The sequence below is a fragment of the Dermacentor variabilis genome, chromosome 1 (genome assembly GCF_050947875.1).
Source record: "Dermacentor variabilis isolate Ectoservices chromosome 1, ASM5094787v1, whole genome shotgun sequence".
In the NCBI taxonomy this organism is placed as follows: domain Eukaryota; kingdom Metazoa; phylum Arthropoda; class Arachnida; order Ixodida; family Ixodidae; genus Dermacentor; species Dermacentor variabilis.
Window position 1 is genome coordinate 178,213,285 of NC_134568.1, and position 24,367 is coordinate 178,237,651.

General features: G+C 45.9%; 1 protein-coding gene across 2 annotated transcripts in view; it reads right to left on the reverse strand.

The window, feature by feature from the left end:
• Positions 1-24,367, reverse strand: part of LOC142588477 (uncharacterized) — a 109,600-nt gene that overhangs the window by 61,178 nt on the left and 24,055 nt on the right. Inside the window, exons 2-8 of one of the 2 annotated variants that reach the window (XM_075700258.1) lie at positions 23,896-24,019; positions 23,092-23,235; positions 15,045-15,672; positions 12,823-12,951; positions 10,324-11,004; positions 8,589-9,704; positions 7,240-7,394 (exon numbers count right to left, since the gene is read on the reverse strand). In XM_075700258.1, coding sequence (XP_075556373.1) covers positions 7,240-7,394; positions 8,589-9,704; positions 10,324-11,004; positions 12,823-12,951; positions 15,045-15,672; positions 23,092-23,235; positions 23,896-23,994 — 2,952 coding nt within the window. In that variant the 5' untranslated portion in view covers positions 23,995-24,019. The remainder of the gene's footprint in view (positions 1-7,239; positions 7,395-8,588; positions 9,705-10,323; positions 11,005-12,822; positions 12,952-15,044; positions 15,673-23,091; positions 23,236-23,895; positions 24,020-24,367) is intronic. The other variant, XM_075700266.1, reaches the window with a different exon arrangement.

Sequence of the window (24,367 nt, forward strand, 5' to 3'; positions counted from 1 at the left end):
TTATGTGGGCCTTATGCGGATTATATGCGGATAATGAATACCTTTTTCCGCAAGCGGGTTAGCCGAAAGTGGACGTGGAGGAGCCCGAATGGTGAGACTAGAAATGAAATCGACTTTATACTCTGCGCAAACCCTGGCATCATACAAGATGTAGACGTGCACGGCAAGGTACGCTGCAGTGACCATAGGATGGTAAGAACTCGAATTAGCCTAGACTTGAGGAGGGAACGGAAGAAACTGGTACACAAGAAGCCAATCAATGAGTTAGCGGTAAGAGGGAAACTAGAGGAATTCCGGATCAAGCTACAGAACAGGTATTCGGCTTCAACTCAGGAAGAGGACCTTAGTGTTGAAGCAATGAACGACAATCTCATGGGCATTATTAAGGAGTGCGCAATAGAAGTCGGTGGTAACGCCGTTAGACAGGAAACCAGTAAGCTATCGCAGGAGACGAAAGATCTCATCAAGAAACGTCAATGTATGAAAGCCTCTAACCCTACAGCTAGAATAGAACTGGCAGAGCTTTCTAAGCTAATCAACAAGCGTAAGACTGCGGACATCAGGAACTATAATATGGATAGAATTGAACAGGCTCTCAGGAACGGAGGAAGCCTAAAAACAGTGAAGAAGAAACTAGGAATAGGCAAGAATCAGATGTGTGCGTTAAGAGACAAAGCCGGCAATATCGTTACTAATATGGATGAGATAGTTCAAGTGGCTGAGGAGTTCTATAGAGATTTATACAGTACCAGTGGCACCCACGACGATAGTGGAAGAGAGAATAGCCTAGAGGAATTCGAAATCCCACAGGTAACGCCAGAAGAAGTAAAGAAATGCTTAGGAGCTATGCAAAGGGGGAAGGCAGCTGGGGAGGATCAGGTAACAGCAGATTTGTTGAAGGATGGTGGTCAGATTGTTCTAGAGAAACTGGCCACACTGTATACGCAATGCCTCATAACCTCGAGCGTACCGGAATCTTGGAAGAACGCTAACATAATCCTAATCCATAAGAAAGGGGACGCCAAAGACTTGAAAAATTATAGACCGATCAGCTTACTGTCCGTTGCCTACAAAGTATTTACTAAGGTAATCGCAAATAGAATCAGGAACACCTTAGACTTCTGTCAACCAAAGGACCAGGCAGGATTCCGTAAAGGCTACTCAACAATAGACCATATTCACACTATCAATCAAGTGATAGAGAAATGTGCAGAATATAACCAACCCTTATATATAGCTTTCATTGATTACGAGAAAGCGTTTGATTCAGACGAAACCTCAGCAGTCATGGAGGCATTACGGTATCAGGGTGTAGATGAGCCATATGTAATTATACTGGAAGATATCTATAGCGGCTCCACAGCCACCGTAGTCCTCCACAAAGAAAGCAACAAAATCCCAATAAAAAAAGGCGTCAGACAGGGAGATACGATCTCTCCAATGCTATTCACAGCATGTTTACAGGAGGTATTCAGAGACCTGGAGTGGGAAGAATTGGGGATAAAAGTTGATGGAGAATACCTTAGCAACTTGCGATTCGCTGATGATATTGCCTTGCTTAGTAACTCAGGAGACCAATTGCAATGCATGCTCACTGACCTGGAGAGGCAAAGTAGAAGGGTGGGTCTGAAAATTAATCTGCAGAAAACTAAAGTAATGTTTAACAGTCTCGGAAGAGAACAGCAGTTTACGATAGGTAGCGAGGCACTGGAAGTGGTAAGGGAATACATCTACTTAGGGCAGGTAGTGACCACGGATCCGGATCATGAGACTGAAATAACCAGAAGAATAAGAATGGGCTGGGGTGCGTTTGGCAGGCATTCTCAAATCATGAACAGCAGGTTGCCACTATCCCTCAAAAGGAAAGTGTATAACAGCTGTGTGTTACCAGTACTCACATATGGGGCAGAAACCTGGAGGCTTACGAAAAGGGTTCTGCTGAAATTGAGGACGACGCAACGAGCTATGGAAAGAAGAATGATGGGTGTAACGTTAAGGGATAAGAAAAGAGCAGATTGGGTGAGGCAACAAACGCGGATAAATGACATCTTAGTTGAAATCAAGAAAAAGAAATGGGCTTGGGCCGGACATGTAATGAGGAGGGAAGATGACCGATGGTCATTAAGGGTTACGGACTGGATTCCAAGGGAAGGGAAGCGTAGCAGGGGGCGGCAGAAAGTTAGGTGGGCGGATGACATTAAGACGTTTGCAGGGACAACATGGGTCACAATTAGTACATGACCGGGGTGGTTGGAGAAGTATGGGAGAGGCCTTTGCCCTGCAGTGGGCGTAACTAGGCTGATGATGATGATGAAGATGTGGGCCTTAAAATACATCTTGCATTACTTGGTGGTGGTGGTCGTGTTGCAGCAGGCGGGATTAGCCTGGCATACATAGCCGACAATTTTTCCGCCTAAGCCTCCAGTGGGCAGAGATCAGGGGTGCGTCACCAGCTGTCGAACAGTGTCGTGCCTCGCATGAAGGCAATCAGCAGTCGACACACTTTCTTCCCGATTGCCGTGGGCCCTCCGGGGAAAACGACGTCTTCAAAGGTCCTGTGCGAAAGACCATTCTTTTTCAGGCTGTCGACTGTCGCTTTTCTTTCTGTGTCGAACTGCGGGCATAGCCAAATGAAACGTTCGATGTCGCCGGTATCACCACAGAAGCCACAGAGTGGGGAAGCGCATCGTCCAGTATTGAATAACCAAGCCGGGGGGAACGCGGAGTCGCTTCTGATGCTGTAAAACAGCGTTGTTTCTTCGCGAGTAAGTCGATGGGTCACACGGGCTTGGTGTGGAGCCTTGTGGATCGTCCTAAAGTGATTTCCGATTGCATCCTTAGAGTTCTGAAAGATGTTTGACCCTCTCCGTTTTGGGAGGCATGTCAGCACTACAGGCGTGCAAGCGCGTCAGCTTTCTCGTTTCCTCCAAATCCTACGTGGGATGGGATCCACTGAAACTGTGTTAAATCCCTAGCTCATTAGATCTTTAATCAGAGCCTGAGATTGCCTTGTAAACTCCTTTCGAGGTAGGCCATGGTGTAATAGTTGTAACGCTGATTTTGAGGTCGTCAGCACCACGACATAAAGTGCGAAATAGACGCGTAGTTTTCGCAAAGCCGTGGTAACTGCCGCGCTTTCTACTCTTAAAGACGAAACTACGCGGTCTAGGCGGCCAGGCCATGACACATTAAGGGAGGATCTGCATTATGCAGAATGCCACTGGCGCAGCTATCTGTTTGCACACACCGATCCGTCTGTGTACACTTGTAGGAGGCTTCGAAATATTGTGCTCAAGTTGTCCAGCACAAGAAACTCTGCTTCGGCAATTAAGATGGTACGTTTCCCGGAAGGTAGGGCACACTGAGGCTGTACGTAACGTCTGAAAAAGACTATGGCGGGTCGAGGCGACTTCGTTTAGACCATTCCAATCCTAAAGATCGGAAGGTGTTCAGCGCCGGAAGGAAATGGGAGCGAGTTCTTGCTCTTAGCCGCCGAAGAAGCGCCGCGCCTGCGGGGGACTTGCCCAGCCTTAATAGGTGCGTCAGCGAGGCCCGAGATGCCAAAAGGCGGAGCGGAAGAGACTCTGCTTCATTACTAACCTTCTTGTTTGAATCCGCCTGATTAACCCCCATCGCCAGGCGAAGTCCATTTTTGTGCGCTGCCTCGAAGCTCTAGAATTGGCTCGATGATGATTATATCACCGACATCTGATAAAGAATGCGATTTGTTATAAGTGCAGCGTTCAGTTTAAGCATGGACGTAGGATGGCTTCCCTAACGTACACCTGCTATGCGACTAAGTGCGCTGACTCTTTGCACTGATGCAGCCACAAAACTTTCAACTGCGCGTCGCCAAAGTAGCTTGCTATCGATGGTGATGCCCAGAAATCGAACACTAGTTGCACAATGAATTGGATTGCTTCTAATATTCAGTGTCAGGCGTGTTGACTTCCGCCTCACTCCCGGGAAAGGCATGAAGGTAGATTTTTCCGCTGATAAAGATAGGCAAAGAGTCGATAAGTGGCGTTCAGTGATAGAGATTGCGCCCTGGGCTATCCGGGCCAAGCATTTGTGTTGGTACCCTGAGATCGAAGTTCAGATGTCATTTGCGTAGATGGGCATTTCAACTGCCGTCCAGCCTACTTTCAGTGCGTTTGGAAGGCTGGCCATGGCAGCGTTAAAAAGCAAGGGAGATAAGACACTTCCTTGTGGGGCGCCGAGGAAAATGCGTCGCTTTTCGCTCATTATATTTCCGAGCTTAACCTGGACATGTCGATCACTAAGAAATTCATGGACTAATCGAAGAGCATTTCCCGAGAAGTCCATGGCTAGGAGCCCGTTGATGATGGCTGCATGAAGCACACAGTGGTATGCTTTGGCAAAGTCCGTAAATATGGCAAGTGACGAAAGGCCGTCGACGTGATGGTGCTCGATGTGGCTTAGTAAGTCCAAGACACTCTTCTGGGCATTCAACTGTGAACGAAGTCCAGTCATAGACGATGGCAGTCTACTTCCTTGCTCAAGGTACCAAGTTAACCTTGTACATATCTTTCCACCAACTTTGATATACATAATGTTAGCCATACTGGCCGATGTGAAGTAACGTTCGCATGATTTCCGGAGTTGAGTAGTGGCAACACCCGTGCTGTCTTCCAAGTTTCTCAGATCTCTGCTGTGCTCCAGACGTGATTAGGTGTGTCCAGAAGGGCTCGTATTCACTCGTATGGCAGATTTGTCAGCATCTGATTGCTGAACAAATCGGGAGCCACACCACAGCGCCTTTTGAATTTGCTAAGCGCCAAATCTAACTAACGAAAGGTGAATGGCGTATCCATCGTATGGAATGATTGAGATGACAGAGGCTTCGCCACTCCTGCTGATATGCCAGATGTGTATACATCTGAAAAATATTCTGCAAGAGTTTGTAAATCTTTTCCTCGCTTTAAAACAGGGCGAATCTTTCCGGATAGTCTATCGACAACTCCCCATATCCTCGTCATGGGAGTCAATGCCGATAAGCTTTTACAGAAAGCAGCCAGCTGAACTAGTCTTAACCTTTTTGTGTAACACGGGATATGACAGCGTCTATCTGGTTAAATTTGGTTTTCACAGAGGAATTTTCCTTTTTTCTCATTAGTTTCCACTCTGCTCTCGTATAGCCGTTGCGAACAGGTTCTTTAGTTTCAAACCAGGAGTAGGTAAAAGATCTGGCAGTTTCAACATCAAGGTAGCCACTCTCTTGCTCCGCAACATATCTGCGAACAGCTCACCAGGGGATTCATCCAACGCTTCTCTGTATGTGTCCCAGTGTGTCAGCACAAAATTGTCGACCAGCAAATCCGGTGATGATGGTGAAGATCGGGAAATGGTCGCTGCCCATCCTGTCTGGGGCCGTTGTCGATTATACCAAAAGGTCTTTAGAGTGTAACACGAGGTCTATATCACTCCGTGAATCTGGTGGCCTGAAGGAAGTCGGTTTGCCATCGTTCGCCACACATAAGTCTGTAGCATCGCTCTGCTGCGACAATTTTCTTGCGTCGAAAATCTATAATCTTATCGCCCCAAAGGGAATGATGTACGTTAAGATTACCACAGATTATTCTAGAAAGGGGGCAACGAATGCAAATGTCCTTTAGAAACGCCTCCATGCAGACCTTCCTTCGTAGACTTATATACACCGACACCCCACTGAGTGTCGGTTTCATAGCCACACTTGCACAGCGGCGACTTCCAAGGAGGTAGAACAGAGGTCTTGCACTGGGAAGGCTACATGAGGTATTCCTCGCCTGGTTGCACTTACATTTACAAATGACGGTATTCTCGGATTGCTATGTCTGATGTACCCTGGGACCATCCTTCGATTTGGGAGAGACCGGCCTCCAAGGGGGCTGAAATTGGTATGGGGATGTCTCCAAGGAAAAGGCCAAGTTCGTACAGACACTGCAGAATACCGGCGCAGTTCCATCGCTTGATTAAGGGCAATTTTGAACGACGGAATGGACCATTACTTGTCGAAGTCCATACTAATCTTTACTTTTTATAACCTTTCAGTAGATAAAGTTAACCAGAAATAAAAAAAAGAAGATGGCTTGTAATATCGAACAGATAGATGTCCACTTTCCTTTCAAACTGACATGTTTATACCCAATCTTAACAGTGAAGCCTACGTGGAGCTTACAGATCATTATGTTATTAACGACATCTGTGTTATATGTATACAGACGCCCTAGCCTGGTGCAACTTGTGGTGTTTTATTGCGCCTTTACTCATTCACTGTTGCTTTTTTATGTCCTACAACATGGCACTTGCGCATTCATGTCATATGGTATGATGCATTTTTCGGACCTCTTTGATGCATCTCTTTATGCCAACTGGACTCCGCCGAAGTGAGGCCATTCTGCTTTATTGCTTATGGCTAGGGGTGGCCTTTACGAAATCTTGCTCATTTCGCATTGGAATGGCGGACAACGCTCTTTGCAATGCCTGTCTTTGCGAGTAGACGCTAGAACACATTCTATGCGACTGTCCTGAATATAATGCTCAGAGACAGCGCACCTTGACAATAGACCCTTGTCAGTTGCAATTATTTTCACATATCGCCGACAGAAGACATTGCAGCTGAAGGCGACGAAGGGACTACTTCGGTTTATGAAAGAGACGGGCTTGGAGGAGCGGCTGTGACAGTGATTTCACGTACCGCGCAAGAGTGACGGACTGTGACTGCCGATGTGTGTGCTGTGTTATGTGCTCTCTCTCTCTCTCTCCTCCTCATCTTTCATCCCCCCATGCCGCTCCTATGTGTAGGGTAGCTAATCGGTTAAGCTAAACTGGTTAACCTCCCTGCCTTTCCTTCTCCACTTCTCCTTTTCCTTCTTTCTGGATACCGTCTTATACATCCGTTTTAATGAAGTGCAACATGAGAGGTTGTTATTTCTTGCATCACTAAATTCCCCTGACGGAATACGTAATGCAGAAACGCACAATTCCTGCAGAATCCTTGCTTAGGTTCGCATGGCGCATTTATCACGCCGGAACAACCAATTAGGCGCAAAGAAAAACACGCTTATATAATGTGTAAATGTTGGTACATATCACTCTTGCAATGCGTGAAGAAAGTGGGCTACCCACCCTTAACAAGCGTGATATCTAAGCGTGACAAAACTCCGCGCGTAGAATAGGCGTTTAAAGATTCTTCGCGATCACGCTTTCTAAGCGTGACATTACTTAATGTGTACTTGCCTGCAACGCTCTGCGCTCTTCTTGGAGGCGGAAGTTGCACCTCTCGAGGTCCTCCAACCGGTAGCGGAAGTCTGCGGCAGCCTTTAGGGATGCGAGGGAACCCCTTTGCACACCTGCCGGCCGGTGTGCATTCCAAAGGCTCTCCCGGTAGCGTTCTGTTTCAGAGTCGATAGACGTATTCCGATGATTGCGTCCACAGCGGCGCACTTTTTCGCCGTACAACTGTCAGCTGCTCATGCAGTGACCAGCACACGCTGCGAAGCACTTGACCACCATAAGAGCACAACTCGCTTGGAAAAGTTTATTCACTGCTTGTTGCGTACCATACGCTAGATTTTACTACGTTGCTGTATTGCTTCACTGTTATGACCATTTTCTTTGCCTGCGAAAAACCCGCTATTAATCTAAACTTGCGCTTAAGTTTGCCTTATAAAACTGAACCTTTTACAAGATAATGGTATACGCTCAGAAATAAATATCTCCTTCAGGTCCGAGTAATCTTTACTGATCCAAGGAATAACGACGTTTATTTTAGGCTGAAGATATAATTAAACGAGTCCATTGCGCTTGTGAATGCCGCGCATATTTATGAGATGGCCAACTGCTTACAGTAATATTTGGGTAGATCACGCGACAACCCTTCGACAGGAGGGGCTTCATTCGCAAAAGATACTCAAATAAGTTAGAGAAAGAAACATCGGTCTGAGCTGGTGCGCGAAACATAAATTAAAGCTGACAATTAGGCGATGAACGCGAATTCTGAAATAAATATTTTATAATTCGCTTGCAGGATGGAGACGCTGCGGTATGGATGTAAAGTTATACTGAAAGCTCTGTCGAATTTCATGAAGATGTGGTAGTCAGCAAGCCGCGCAACAAGTTTCAGAGTTCTCTAAAAGATGGCCCGTTAGCGCTTTATTGTTAATAAAGGAGTTATAGCGTTTCATGCGGGCAACGTAAGCCTTTGCTACAGATCTCTGAGTTTCATGGGACTGTGCGACACGCTGTGAACGTTTTAAAACGCCTCACCACATTTGCGCGGAGAGTTCTTTCTGTCAAATCTTCACTTCCTTTATCCTGCATCCTTCTTACCACTTCCCAAAATGCAGGACATACCAACTAAGCATTTGTTCGGATTAACTCACTGTCCTTCCTTTCCTATTTCTATCGCTCTATGCGTGACCTTCAATGCCCAGTGCTAACTTTCATCTGAAAAAGGGTATCAGCACCTCTTCGTCAATCATCATTGACGTCACAGAATTATTTAGCGTTGAGAATTTCGTCCACGACTATACTTAACACATCTCCTGAAAAGAAAAAAAAGAACTGTCAATAATTTATTTACTTACCAATTTCTTCCCTATGCCTAGAGGACATCAATTCCAGACGCTCATCAAGCCGCTCGAGGTTGGCTTCCAGGCGTGCGCAGACGTTTTCTTTGGCTCTTAACTGTTCCAACAGAAGCATGTTCTCTTCCAGGAGCGTATAGTAACTGTCCTCCGCGTGCTTCGTTTCACTGGCCTCCTGGCATGGCTTTGGCTCGAATTGATCGTCAATTTCTCCGGAACCACTGTCGATAAGCCATGTCACTTCGGGATGTGCAAAACCCGTCTCGGCAGATCCAACACTGACAGTTCGGGGCCTGGACGTGGTACAGCCATTTTTGTTGCCAGAGCTGCATAAGTCCGGTTCAGAGTTAGCTCGAGAGCGGGAGACCTCCTTTTTGTCTTCGGGTACCAAGAGAGTATCAGGCTTCATTGAAGGCAAAGAGCTCGTTGAAGCTCGTGACTGCAGTGTGTTGCTGGGCTCGACAACGCTTGACTCTGATCTGGACAGGACGCGAACATTCCCAGGCGCCGCTTTGTCCCCATTCCGGCCCGTTGTCTGCAGACTGGCGTCCAGTAATGCTATGGTGGAGAACTCCGGAACGACACCCTTTTTGGTTTCCCACTCGTACAATTTTTTGGTGAAAGCGTTAGAAATCCCTTCGAATCGAAATTCTCCAGCGGAAGTTCGCACAAGCACCTCATTGCTGCTCGCCGGTGCATTCAGGAGCGCCTGTCGAAGCCTGTGCAAGCGCACTGAGCGTTCTTGATACTTATGTGTTTCTCGAGACAGACGCTCCTTTTCACGTTCCATTTTTTGCAACTCGCGGTTCACCCAGGTGAGGTCCTTCTTCTTGTCGGGACGCGGCGCTTTGGTTTTATCTCGCGTACCCTTGTTTGCAACCACAGTAGTACGATGTGGCACCGAGGATTTGCGGACAGGCCTTGGACTTCTGCCGGACTTGGCAGCTTTCATTCTTTCCCATTCCAATATCTTCTGGTTGAAGTCCTCGCTGAGGTTTCGTTGAAGCTCTTGAACCAGGCTTGATACTGGTGCCGTAGACGAATGACACAATGAAGTCGGATTGCTGGACAGCGCCTCGGCAGCATCTTCGGAGCGCCGAGGAGCTGATCGTTCGCCTGTTTTAAATCAAACAAAAGCAAAGTGGCAAAGTCAGGACACACTGAGATAAAAGTAAAAAAAAAGTTTGTTTGGAGGCAGTGACATAACGGTGACTGCTAATATTAATATTGCTTTCTTTCAGGAGTTCGACTATTGTCTCCAGCGTTTTCAGCGCGATGAATCTTCGCATTGCAAACAAAACAAAAATTAAATTGTAGGGTTTAACGCGCCAAAACCACTTACTGATTATGAGGCACGCCGTAGTGGAAGACTCCGGAAATTTTGACCACCTTGGGTTCTTTAACGTGCACCTAAATCTAAGTACACGGGTGTTTTCGCATTTATCTCCCACCGAAATTCGGCCGCCGTGGCCGGGATTCGATCCCGCGACCTCGGGCTCAGCAGCCCAACACCATTTTGCAAACAAAGATAGCACAATAAAGCGTCAAGTACTAAACTTCAATTGAAAAGCATTATAAAGCGATATAGAAGGTTAATAAGAGAAATAATGAGTACATATGCTGCGTACTGGTGCCACGGCAAAACAGTGAGGCGTTGGTGAATACCGTTGCTAATTGTATAACTCACTGTGAACGCTTTATGTGCTTTTATTGGAAATCGTGTCGAACGGCTTACCTTCGCATGCACCCAAGTCGTCGAAATCGAAGACCAATGTCGTAGACAAGGGGCTAGACGGGTTAGAAGCGCCGGGTGGCTCCTCTTCCTTTTTGTCCTGTGTAGCTCCTGAAAAGACCTTTTTTACGCGGTTCCAGCGAGACTTCCGCTGCGACTGCGGTGATTGTGGAGAGGGCGCATTGCTCCGCTCCGATGCAGCGAGGGTGAGCTTTGATACCTCGTGCTCGGACGGGCATGAAACTTGTTGCTGAAGCCTTGACTTTTGGTTAGTCTCGCATTCAACATCAAGCTGATTAGCTACACTTTGTATATGACTCTGTGATTTTGAATGTTCCTTCGGCAAGAACTGCAGATCATCTGAAGTTCTTGAGTTCCTTGAAGAAGAGCCCAGCTGGTCGGAGGCCTTACGCCTACGGACTTCTCTTCTGCGTGATGCCAAACTATCTTCTGGATCGCTGGGAACGCCACAGTTTGCAGGGTCGGAGTCGACTCTCAAGTCGGCCCGTGTTGGCGTCTGTGAAGAGCCAGGTTTGGCATTTCTCGAAGGCTGCTGCCTCTTGACGGTCTCACGTCCTGTCTGGATCAGGTTCTTCACTCTACCCCATGCGCTTTTGGGAACTTTCTTGCATAGTTCTCTTGAACCGTACGAATCGCCAACATCCGGGTACAATGAGTCTGAGTCTACGGAGGAAAACAAAGAAGTGCGAATTGCCCGGAGTGAGGTCTGGAAGATCCACAGCCCATTTTCACAAAGCATTGTCACGCTAGAGGGCTTCGAAAGAACAGGCGTGGACCAATCGCAAGTGCGAATTAGTGGCCCTTGTGACCGTGAATGTGAATTCAATGTGTTACGAAGCTTTGTGAATTCGGCCCTAGATTGACCACGAATGGCAGTGATGCGTTTCACAGTGCAAATGAACAGAGTCTGGGGGTTTCGTTCGAAATATGCAAAAGCGATGATATTTTTGACTAACAACGTATTTGAACCACTCCTTTTCCGCCTCCTCCAATGTGAAGTAGTAAAGCAAATGCTATTTTCGTTAACCATTCCTACTTTCCTATCTTTCCTTCCTTAATTAGAGGAATTCTTCCGAGGCTCCAGAGACGATAAATGCAAATCTGTTTCTTTCTTCTTTTCTTTGTCGGATATGCGGAAAGGGGGCATAATCACAGCATTTTCACGAGGGAGGCAGATAGCATTTCCACGAGCTGGATTACGGAATCGTTGAATGCACATAGCAGCCATTATTTTACGTATTTGCATTTTACAACTTTTAAAAATTTATTCTGCGCAAGATGAATCAGCGAGGTGATTCAACTTTACAGACAACAGATCTTACTTTAAAGGGGTCCTGGACGTACTTGACATCTCTGTTACTGGTGACGCAAGAACCGCTGTCGCTATCTTGGACTTTGAGACCGAATTCAGAAAGCCTTTCATTCGCAAGTCCCCTTTGCCATTGGCAGACCACCTTCGGTAATAATATGTCCAACATCATGACTGGCTTGCATCTGCTCTTGAGTATAGTTCTAGTGTAAGAATTTATTCGTGAATATGAGCCCTGATATACGTATTTAATTGAGCCGACCATATCAGACGCAAAGAGGGCACAAACCGCACTCATCAGCAAACTGTGCTACAACATATTTGTTGGGACACACCATGGAACACTTGTCTAAAGCACGGGAACGGACTCTTGTCGGTGCGTTTACGCTGTCTACCATTTAAGCCACTGGTTGGAGACAATTTGCTAATATCGTGATGTGTACCGGTCGCCGCTCCTGGTGCTTGTCTGTATGCAGCTGACTTTTGACTGCTCCCTTTTATGAGCGACACCACGCTACGTCACACGAGCCTCAGAAGATTCCAAGATGGAGACGCAATGACCTTCCTTATCGCATCGCATGATTAATGGCTCATTGCAGTGACTGTCTTCTTCACACAGACGGCAGCACGATTAGCGGTAGCATGCCATTAAGGCACGGCTTGCAGAGATGGAAATAATTTGCTGAGAACTTTAGGCTGGCTGTTCTTTCACGGGGTTGAACTTTCTGAAAATGTCCCTTAGGGCAAGCTATGTTCGGAATCCTGTATATTCACGAAATTGGATCTTGTAAATCTGTTTCTTTCTTTTTGTTCTTTTTGTCGGATGCGCGGAAATGGGGCATAATCACAGCATAACTATCACCTGCTTGTTAGCAGGTTGTAGTGTTATGCGACAAGATGCACATGATGAAGGGGCAAGCTCTTTACATCTGCATAAATGAATCTAGGCTCATAATCAATTTTTTTTCTTTTGTAGGTACTATCAAAGATTCTCCACAGCCGAGGTGATCGCTTCCTTATCACGCAGATCGCTATCCTTAGTGCCCGGCACCGGTACGCCGGCCTATTGGCCAAACGGTGCTATGTAAGACAAGCGATATTTTTTTTTGGGGGGGGGCAGTGCCTTACTTATTTTTGTTTAAGAGTTCTTTACAGTGATATAATTAATTTACCTAAATGACAGTGGCACTTGGAGTCCAACACTGTCTTCTTGCACGCGTCTCTCACGCAGCTTGGCGAGGTTGGAGAAGACTTGCGGCGCACAGGTTCCCCTGGTCGCAGAGTTGCATGAGCCGTACTGCCTGTGGACCATGAACTGGCGTTAGGGCACACCAGATTAACGAGTAGTTTCAGCTCAATGATAACTAGCTAAGAGCGCGTCGTCAGAAAGGGAGGCGCCTTGAAGATTTATCCGTGCTCTTTTCTTTATTGCATTTCATTTTAGCGTAGTCGAAAACAAAAAAAACAACAACAAAAATGCTGTATACAAAGCGCACTTCGTGCGCGAAAGAGGTTCGAGAGAGCAAGTATCGGCCAATGTTTATGAGAACATAACACTAAGGAAGGCGGTCAAGCCAAACTGCGTGAATTCTTCCCCAAAAGTATGGCAGAGTTCATATTCCTGTCGTCGTTTGCCAAATTGTGACGAGTACACGATGTAACATCGTTTTTTTCACAGTTTCATTACATGTTCACGCTATTGCAAATGTGTGGTAGCTGCATTATTATTTCAGGCTCAAGCCTCTTTGTTAATTCAAGCTGGTTACAACAAAACAAATATTGCATCAGTTCGATAGCCCTGAACATTTGTAGCCTGATGGTTATGACCTGCAACGATGATCGTGGTAACGGGCTCAATAGAACTCGGTGTACTTTGAATTTATGCACCGCGACGTCTGTATCAAGATATGACAATTAAAAAATTCATGTGCACAGAGTTTACTGTGGCAGACCGAGTTACGACTATACCATAGAAAGCTTTCCAGCCAGTATACTCGGTTTATTATACACAACACAATACCGCTGCTTAGTTATGCTGTGCCATGAAATTAGTCGAAACTTCAGAAATTTTTCTGGCAAGCCTGAATGGCACTCTGGAGGAGGGAATGCGCAATGGCCGTGAAACCCAGACACAGTATTAATCAATCCATCCGCTTCTTGCAGAGGTAAATAATGTGATGCTTCTACAGGCCCCCAAATGGACATGATCAACACTATGCAAGAATTTCATGCTTTAGGACATGAACAAAATGGCTTATTCAGTCCGGCGGAATGACGGCTGCTAGGAACGTTGTTCGGAGACACACTGACCGTACTGTGAGGGCTCCAATAAAAGTAAGAATAAATGAATAAACAAATTTTATAAATAAATAAGTAAATAACTAAATAAATAAATAAGTAAACTATGCACCTTTTTTGCATAATTGCTGCAAGATGCGATGCTTTTCACCACGCAGCGGGAGTCTAAATATTCCGTCGCCACCACATTCGGGGTTCCAAATGAAGTACGCCAATGCGATAGAAGCATGGATATGTGTTCTTTTCTTTCTTTCTTTCTTTCTTTCTTTCTTTCTTTCTTTCTTTCTTTCTTTCTTTCTTTCTTTCTTTCTTTCTTTCTTTCTTTCTTTCTTTCTTTCTTTCGCTCGCTTGCCTTGCATACATGTGCACTCGCCGTGTATGCACGTGTATGCGTGTGCGCTCGCCGGAGAAGGTTCCGAGAGCTTTGTTTGTGCAAAGGTGAACAGTGTAGCTCAAGTTTTGAATTCTCAAAGCTTTTCATTCGCAAGTGGTATTTGTCATTAACCGGCGGCTTTCACTAAATATATATCCAGTTTCAGGATTGGTTGGCATCGGCCCTTACGAACAATTCTAGCGTAAGGTATTTTAGTGGATCAGTGCCCGTATTCACAAAATGCTCTTATGCTAGAATTGTTCGCAAGAGCAAATGCCAACTAATCATGATGCCGGACCTAAAATTAGCGAATGCGACCAGCCAATGGCAAAAAAAACGAGTAAAAAGCTTTGCGAATTCGATCGCAGTACTTTGGTCAGTACCACAAGACGGTTGTCTGCTTATACTATGGAAAAATTTAATTCATGACATCGCTTCCTTAGCGCACACCCACCGAAATGACGGTACGCACACAATCATTGTAGTTGTCATATTATAACTATGTATGCAGTTATAATCAATGGTGTGATTTGACGTCCCAGGGCTGAAATGTGCGCTGTGAGGAGACGCCGTAGTGAAGAACTCCGGGTTAGTGCTGACAAACGTGCGTTACTCAACGTGCCCTATATCTAAACGCATAATCATTTTTGCGTTCTGCCCCTTCAAAATGCGGCCGCAGCACCCAGGATTTGGTCCGGTGACCGAAACAGAAAAAAAGCTCACCTGGTCTGAAGACTTCGCCCTGCATCCTGCCAGGAAAACTTTCTTCAGACCAAGAGCACGACTGCGGCGGGAGAACGGGGCCAGCATCCCATGCGGCAGGCCATCCGTCAGTGACAGGGACGGCAAGACCTTCGTCCTGAAACGAACCCCCGTCCGAGGCACTCGTGCATGCGAGGGCTCCTTTGGAAGTGCCTTCGCATTCGGTCGCTGACCGTTCGAGGCCCAAGGCTTCTTTAACTCGGGACCAGTTAGGGAACCGCTTGCTCTTTATGCTCCTAGAGTCGGCGAAGTCATCCTGGGTCCCAACAGATTTGCTTCTTTCTCGCGATCGGCAGCACTCTCTGGAGCGGAGTGCGACCTGCGTCCTGCTCCTGTGCACGCCATCCTCGAGCACTCCCAGTGCCCGCGTGGCAGAGCTCCCTCCTGGACTCGGGGTACGATACGACGCCCGGCGCTCCTCGAGACCGTAGTCAGGATCCAGCAGTCTCTGCATATCATGCAGGTCCTTCATGTCTTCCAAGTATTGGACGCGCCTTTGAAGTTTATGGTTCTGTTCCTTCAGATCACCAAGCTGTTCCATTAGCTTGCATAGGTTGTCCAGGTGATCCAGACCAACCTTGGGCTTTGCCTGCACGCACGTGATGGATAGAATAAGTATCTGGTCGGCGCTTGTCGTGTGGCCGGGTATTTTGTGGCACAATTGTCTGCTAAGAAAAACTTGTGCCTAAAATACCATGTTGCAGAATTCGTAGAAATTTGATAATGCTGGATTTGAAGAGTACACAGATCAATATTTGATGTGTTCGTAACGTTGTCTGCAGTGAACGTGAAGCAAAGTCACTAAGTCGCTTGAACTAATTACCAACCTTACTTGGATTACAAGGCTAGAAAACAATATACGACGTCAAAAAAAAAAAGAAACTCTCTGTCGTGCTTTCCAAAAAGCGGTGGCGTCCTCTTCAATTGGCCTTTTCTCTGCGACCGTTTGCTTTGAGCCCGCATTAACAGGAAGGCAGACCATCGTTTTTCGCTCCTCTCATTTTGCAGTAGCTGGCAGGGCTTATTATTGTCATTGGTTCCATACTAAACCAGGTGAGCCTCATCAGTCGCCAGGTTGTAAAACGAACGCGTTCCTTATTATCACTGCCCGCGAGGCAACTGTCAATCAATGTTTCACAGCGATGGACACGTGTACCCCCCGCTGTGGCTATCGTGTAGCGCTTGGGCAGGAGTCAGCTGATTCGGCACAAGCGTTTCGCACAAACGGTGTAAGCGCATGGCGGAGCGCTCCCCGTTCTCGCTTTCTGGACAAGTATTCTGAGGACTTTCCTAGTGCGTCGGAAATTTGGGATAACTCCGTACTTAAGCAATATTTTTCTGGCAAAAGTAAACCGGGATCTGAAAAAAAGCTGGGGTTCCTTAGAACGCAAAACGTTCGAGTACGTTGATAATTGTTTTTATATTCTCAAAACCCACGTCTACTAACCGCCATGTCGCAGATATAGTAAAATTTTTCAAGGAACACAGAATAAGCTTCCGTTTTACATGCGAGTTGCGTTCTAATGCTGAGCTGCAGTATCTTGATTTAATGCTTAGTCTTGCGTATGACCATGTACGGTGGCATTATTCACCAATAGCGATCAAACCAATGCTGAGTTTTTACTCTGATCATATTTAATGTGGTCAAAAATTCACCGACTATTACGATACTCCTTAATGCGAAATTTGAGCACAGCTCTATACGTGTTTTTATTTCGCAATATATTGGTTGGTGCGGTCAATCTATATCGTGCGGCACGTTGCAAACGAGAGAAGTGTGACGCAACTGTCTTGCTAATTGGGTGACCGCGAGAGGCAGCCCGCGGGTGACGCGTGGGTGCGACTCAGAGTAGCCGCCGCAGATAGACCTCCGCTCATGCAGTGCTTTATTTTGACGCGCTCGCCGCATGCCTCATCGATGGCGTCATTGCTGAACAGACAAAGAATGCTACTTTGGCGCTATCTCGAAGCGATCGTGGCGCAGAAAGGCCCGTACACACTCACGCTAAAACGAGCGCGGCGGGCCGCCGGCGTTAAAACGCAGCTGTGGCAGACCGACCGCACCTACTGGCGGCGAACCGCTGCGGCTGTCACGTGACAGCATGAAAATTTGGCCTCCTCTCTGTAGGTACGAGATGTCGCGTGCTTTTGCGATCGTTTGCTGACAGGTCGGCGCTGTGTTTACCTTCTTCGTCCTTCGTTCTTAACGCGCGTCACGTCTTACAAAAATGACGACGACGTTGCCACTGTCATAATCATGTTGGTGTGCTCTGTTCTTTTTTGTCGTACAGAATCGGATATGGCGCACTGTCTCCATAAACATTTCCATCAGGTCATCTCAGTTTAGACTCATCATTGCGAAAAATAATCTCAAACCATGACAATCAAAACAAGCGCGAACGAGACCAAACCAAGCAAGTCAAAGAAGCGGGAGCGAGAGCTGACGGAAGCACACGATAGCATGAAGCGAGCGGCCTGGCTGAGACCAGATACGAGTACGCATCGAGTGGTCGGGCGGGTCCACATGAAACATGTTTCCCGCGCGGACGTCACGGAACGGGCCACTTTCATTGGTCTCTGCCGGTCGCGGTTCGCGTCTTTAATCTCCCCCTCCGCGTTCGTTCATTCATCCTTGTCCGTTGTGCTCGTTCGCTCGGTTACACCGACACCGACGCTCGCCGCAGGAACGGGCGCTTAGGAGCTTCGCTCTAAAAGGGCCTCGTTGTGTTAGGGCTTATGTTCTGCTTGTCAATAACGTGTGCACATCTCATAAAACGAAGACTGGCTTTACTTTTACAGCGACTCAACAAGGTGGGTTTTCCGCGACATGTTGTGTCCAGTGCTCTTGAAAGGCCAGTACGCCGGGCGAAACTTGGTGGGCCTGACCAAACATTCCAAAAGAAAGGCGAAATAAATATGTTGCTGTTATGCCCTATGTGCACGCCGCTTCACTCAGGATTGAGAAGTCGGCTAATAAGTACGGCATTAGTGTGTTTTGTTTTTCAGCTCCAAATAAGCTTAGACGCATTTGCTCAGTGGTAGAAAAACGCCTTAATAATAACGCACTGACAACTAGACGTGTCGATAGTCATTCTAATAATTTCATTCCGTGCAAATGTGGCATGGCATATAGGTTACCTTTATCTTCGGAAGCTATGTGTTTTGTACATATGGAGAGATGTGTTATTAAGAGGTTGACACAGCACAAATATTCTCTAAATGTCTGGTATGGCCATTTGCCATCCCTTTGCAAAAGATGTGGTTGCACCACCGTTTTCTCTGATACTGCCATTTGGTTTTGTCATTCCACTAGGGAGACTAGGGAAGACATGGAAGCATGTCAGATTTCCACACATGATGGCATGGGTATCAGTCTGGCGGTTGTTGTGCTCGGGCGAAAACAAATCAATTTTAGCATTAAATATTTCTGAAATTTATGCTTGGTACCATGTTTTTCTTGCCTTTTTTATTGTTAATCTTAGTTTCCATGAAGTTTGTGAGTGCATACAATGCTTTAACCCCCTATCCCCTTTTCTTGCATATTTATCGCGTATTGCTTCAATAAACTTCAGTTGATAGTGAAGTGCGTGGCCAGTTTGTTTTTCTCTGTCCTTTGCCTGGCGTCTTTTTTGCGCTCCTTGGAACTTTCTTCAATTTGAGAATAGAAGTGGCGTACATTCTTGACCAAAATATGCCCCGCACGATCGCTTGAAGAATAACTGAGGTTAATAAAAGCATTTCCTAATCAAGAACACCCAAATGCGCTGCAGCAGTGCTTTGAGAAAAAAAATGCAGCAGAGCCAACGTTGTTGAAATATGTATACGGCGGAGCTTTCCGTAAATGCACAAGGAATGCTGAAACACGTGTTTGTGTATATTAAATGTGAGTGCAAAGTGAAACCAAACGATTTATTCGGGTATTTTGTAAAGGAAATGCAATATCTTGTAAACTAAACACGTATGTGTAATATAATGGTTAGTTGCATGTGTTCGTGGTGATCACGCTGGTATTTTGGTGCTGAAGTTGGAGCCCACCTTTCTGCGCCATTTGTTTGGGTTACCCGACTTCCCCTTGGAGGCTCAGATGCGACCGTCCGCGTGGTTCCCAGGCGGTGCAACGTATGCGCAACGCGAGGCCATCTCGTCGGGTGCCCTCTCTCCGGTCTCATCGCGGCTCTCCGTGTCGCAGCTCCCTCGCCCACTCCACGAGCGGCCAACCACCCGCATGCACAAGCCGGCTTCCCACCTCTACCTTCTACTGCTGCGGGTGAAGCAGGGTAAGCCATCGCTCCTAGATGGCACCGCCATCCCGCAGCCGTGAACAAGTACGCTGAACAAATATAGTCACAAGAGTCGAAGAAGAGCTTGGCAAATAGTGGGAATATAGTGAGCTTTCTAAGTGTAATAACGACAGGAATACGGAAAGAGAAGCAACATGGGGTCGTTGGAAAGGGAAAAGGAAACCGGAAAGTTGGTGGAATAGGGAGATACGAGAACCGATCGCCGAACGACAGAAAGCATCCCGAGAGCACAGGCAGGCAAAGAAAGCGCAGTTGCCGCAGGATGAAATAGCCAGAAAATGGGAAATATACAGGGAGAAAAAGATCTTTGGTTCAAATGTTGGTTCAAGCAAAAATAAAATGTGAAAGTGAACGTTGGTTGTCAGAAATAAGTGACAAACAGAAGGCCGCACCTAGAATATTTTGGAACCATATAAGCTTATAACGCAGAAAGTTTGGAACAATACAACAACATATCCTAGACGAAGATGGAAACAAAGTGGAAGGGGACGTGGCATTAAATTACACTCTTTAAATACCAGCCGAATCTTCCCAAGGCAACAAGGCAATGACGAAGTTGTATTTGAGGAAAAAAAGAGCATGAAAGAGAACCAGATGGAAAAGGAGCTGGTGCTGACAAATTTCAACTGGAAGAAAGCCAAAGAAAAAATTCCTAAGCGCACAGCCACCGGGCTAGGCGAGGTTCCCATTAGGTTGATTAATGAACTAGGACCAAAAAGTAAAGAAGCTCCATTGAAAGCAGTAGAAAAAGCTTTAAAATATAGACGAATACCAGACTGTTGGCGACAAAGTAGAATTAATTTAATTTATAAAGGTAAGGGGGAGAAAGATGGAATTCACTCATGTAGACCGTTGACCATTACATCGACAATACATACAGTTTAGCAATGCAGGCAATTAAATTAAAGCTAGAAGCATGGGAAGATAACAATGACATTTTGGGATAACTTCAGAATGGTTTCAGAATAGGTAAGCATCTGGATGATAACTTATTTGTCCTTACTGAGTCTATTAATATATCCAGAGGAGGAAGGAGACCGTTATATGTGGCGTTTTTAGATATTACAGGACCGCATGACAACGTTGACCGCAACATTTTGTGGGATATTCTGGAAGAGGAAGGCTTAGGCGAAGATTGTATACAGCTTTTAAAAGAGATTTCCCTAGAAAATACCGTTTGCGTTCAATGGGAAGGGATGCGGAGCGAGGAGAAAATTGATATCAACAAGGGAGTGAGGCAGGGGCGCCCTTTATCTCCACTGCTTTTTATGATGTACATGGTGAGGATGGAGAGGGCGCTAGAAGGAAGTAATATCGGGTTTAATCTCTGATACAAACAGGCGGGTACAGTATTAGAGCAGCAGGTTCCAGGCTTGTTGTATGTGGACGACATTGAGTCGCTAACTAACAAGCATTGTGATATGCAACGTCTGGCTAATATCTGTGGACAGAAAGGCGAGAATTCAGGTCCGAAATTTAGGATTAAAAATCAGGTGTTATGATATTCAATGAAAATAGTGAACAGACAGTGTCAATACAGGGCCAGGAAATACCTCCCTTAAGAGAATATAAATATCTTGGTATATGGATAAAAGAAGGCAGTAGATATATGGAAACTCAGGAAAAAACAATAATAGTAAAGCGAAAGAGAAATAATAATAAGAAATAATGAAGCACAGAGCGCTATGGGCATACAATAGGTACGAGGTGCTCCGGGGTACGTGGAAAGGTGTAATGGTTCCATGACTTACATTTGGAAATGCGGTTGTTTGCTTGGAATGAGGGGCACAATTAGGACTCGGTGGAAACCAAAGGCCAGTGGGATGCCTCTCACTGGGTGCTCACGGGAAAACTACAAATGAAGCTGTGCAATGTGATATGGGCTGGACGTGCTTTGAAGTGAAGGAAGCTAACTGTAAAATTGATTATAAAGAACGACTGAGGAATATGGAAGAAAGTAAATGGGATGGGAGAGTGTTCCGGTATTTGTACACAAAAAACATTGATTCACAGTGGAGGAAAAGGACTAGAAAGTTTAGCACTAAGTATACGACCTGCATGATGAGCAACATGGCAACAAAGAACGTCAAGGGGATAATTAGAGAGGGTGGGATAATCCTATAGGTGGCGGCAATGGAAAATAAACCTGCTATGAGTAACTACTTAAGAGGAAAAAACGAAATCAGGAAAGAAACATTTTATTATGGTAACTCAAAGGGAAGCTCTTTTCGAAGCGACATCAGGATCCCTGAGAGCACGCACTTTTAAAGCGAGATATAGGAAGGAAGAAGCGTGTGCTTGCTGCTGTAAAGTTAGGGAAACGATGGAGCATGTTTTATTAGAATGTGACTATATCTGCCCAGCGGTTGATTTAGGCACCTCTGGCCTCCTTGAAGCCCTTAGGTCCAGCGAGAGCAGGGGGAAATCAAACATATCCGCAATAGAGATTAGTAAGAGGCGATTGGAAGATTGGTAGAAGATATGTAGGGAAACGGCAAACACCGAAGCCTACAAAAACAAAGTTCTTAATAGTGGTTAAGAAAGTTTGTTTATGGGAATTCATCGTGGGTTTTTTCATTTTTTTTTCAACATAGGCAGGACATTGGGCAGTATAATAACAAGAGCTTGGTGGCGCAACCCACCACCCCGTTCTGAAGTGGACGTTCATGGCATCCATCCATCCATCCATCCATCCATCCATCCATCCATCCATCCATCCATCCATCCATCCATCCATCCATCCATCCATCCATCTATCCCATCCCATCCTAACCCATCCATCCATCCATCTATCCCATCCCATCCCATCCTAACCCATCCATCCATCCATCCATCCCATCCCATCCCATCCTAACCCATCCATCCATCCATCCATCCATCCATCTGCAGCGTCCTTTGCCTCACGTCCAGGCCGCAGGCCACAACTCGCTTCGCGTGCAGCGCCCGCCAAATAGGAGGAAGTTAGCTCCGGGCCGCACAACTTACGCAGTGCGATATAAAAAAATAAAAAGAACAGTTCAAAATCCAACGCTTCCGGAGCTGGGTCTTCCTCGCATTAGATCCATCCATCCATCCATCCATCCATCCATCCATCCATCCATCCATCCATCCATCCATCCATCCATCCATCCATCCATCCATCCATCCATCCATCCAATCCATCCATCCGAATGTGAGCTGTTCGGCGAGAATGCATGAGCCGCAGCAACGGTAGGCGGTAGCCACGGTCACCAAGAGAGGCGCTAGGGGATTCGCAAAGAAAGGTTCTCTTTAGAAAGATATATAAAAGTTTGAAGGCGAGGCAACCTCCAGTTTAAGTCTATGGAAGACAATCCCTTCCTGAGCGAGTTGGGGGTGACAATTGAGCAGAGTCACTGCACACAGCACTCTATCGCGTCACTCCTCGGAGAGTAGGAGGAGTGTCCAACTGCTTAAATTTTTTAACTGTGCTGTTTTCATAAACAGCCGACATTTTTAGACTGCACATCTTCAGGAACACTGCACCTTTTTAGACAGCACATACCCACAGAAACGGCCTATATTTTTTTAGTTCGCTACCTACGGTATCGGCCCACGAAAGAGGCCAGAAACAGACATGCCCGATACGGAAAAGTGGTGGTAACTGGCCAAGGAAGTCATTGTCTTCAAAAAGTGCTTTGTAAGTATATTCAGCGTCTAGATCACAAAAGTGTCATGAAAAGCGTCACCTTTGTGCCTTTGCTGTGCCTCCTCGTCCGTTCTAAAGACTTCGACGTCGTGAGCGGCTCGGCAGGAAGCGTGAGAAGAAACTCCATGAAATCCTTCTCACAGTCCAGCATCTGACCTTGTGCGAAGGGTGGCATGCCGAGCGACTGCAAAGATAACTGCTTATTACGGTTTAATTACGCTCTGCTGTCTTGATGACCAGACTAGAGGCAAATAACGTTTTCTGTAGCGAGCAATTTTAGCAAACAGAAGTGGGCTAGTTAATGCGTTGTTTCAGAATGAATAGGGGATTTAGTTCGTAGTCGCAAAAGACATAAAAGGTACGAACAACAATCGCTGGGCCTCAGTAGTTGATGTCCAGTGCCTATTGTGTGTGCTTTTGTTGTACTTTGCTCCTTTACGTGGAATCCGCTATGCATTCTGTAGATAGCTTTTGGGACATCAGTCAACAAGAAGTAAATTAACACTTAAGTTTGCTAGCTGCCCACAAGAACAAAGTAAACTTGATAACGATGGTATTTAAAAAAATTGTATTTTTTATTGCGCGAGGTAACACTAACGTAAATAATATAATGTCTACAACAAACATATTTAACGCCGATAATGATTACAATTGCCTTTGCTGTTTAGAAAGTTTAATCCCATGATTAAATAACGCCGCAGAACAAGTCGTCTAGAAATAGGGACTTGGGAAACACCATAAGCTTTGACTGACACGCAAGTAAAGGCAAAGCTTGTTACATTCATGGATTGAAGCTTCTGGATTTCCTTCGATTAGTGTGAATCTTTAAGTAAACACGTCTTGCCTTATCTTGAAGCTCGTGCCCAGAATCATCCATTGGGAGTGAGTTGAGCCGCCGTAGTTCTGTCGTTTCTCTTGTCGGGCTTGTTTCTTTGTGTTCCATTGTGAACGTACATCTGATTTAATGCCTGCAAAAAAAAAAGTTAGAGAATTATTGTCCTGTGATACAAAGAGGCGATCGGTAGTTGCCGACAGATTAATTTTCTTTTTTTCCATAACGGATGAAGCGCACGCTGACAGCTACTGTTATATATTTCTTAGTGATCATGTCTATGCCACATAGTACCTATGCAGCAGATATCTTTCGCGATTCAAACGAGTCATGCTGATCCGTAGTGCACTGGATTTTACAAAGGCTTTAATCAGTAGAATGAAAGATAAGCTGTAATTAAAGACTGACACCATCTTGAGATTAGACCGACAGCACGCAGCAGAGAAGATAAAGAACCTCTGAACTTGTCCTTGCTGCCACGAGC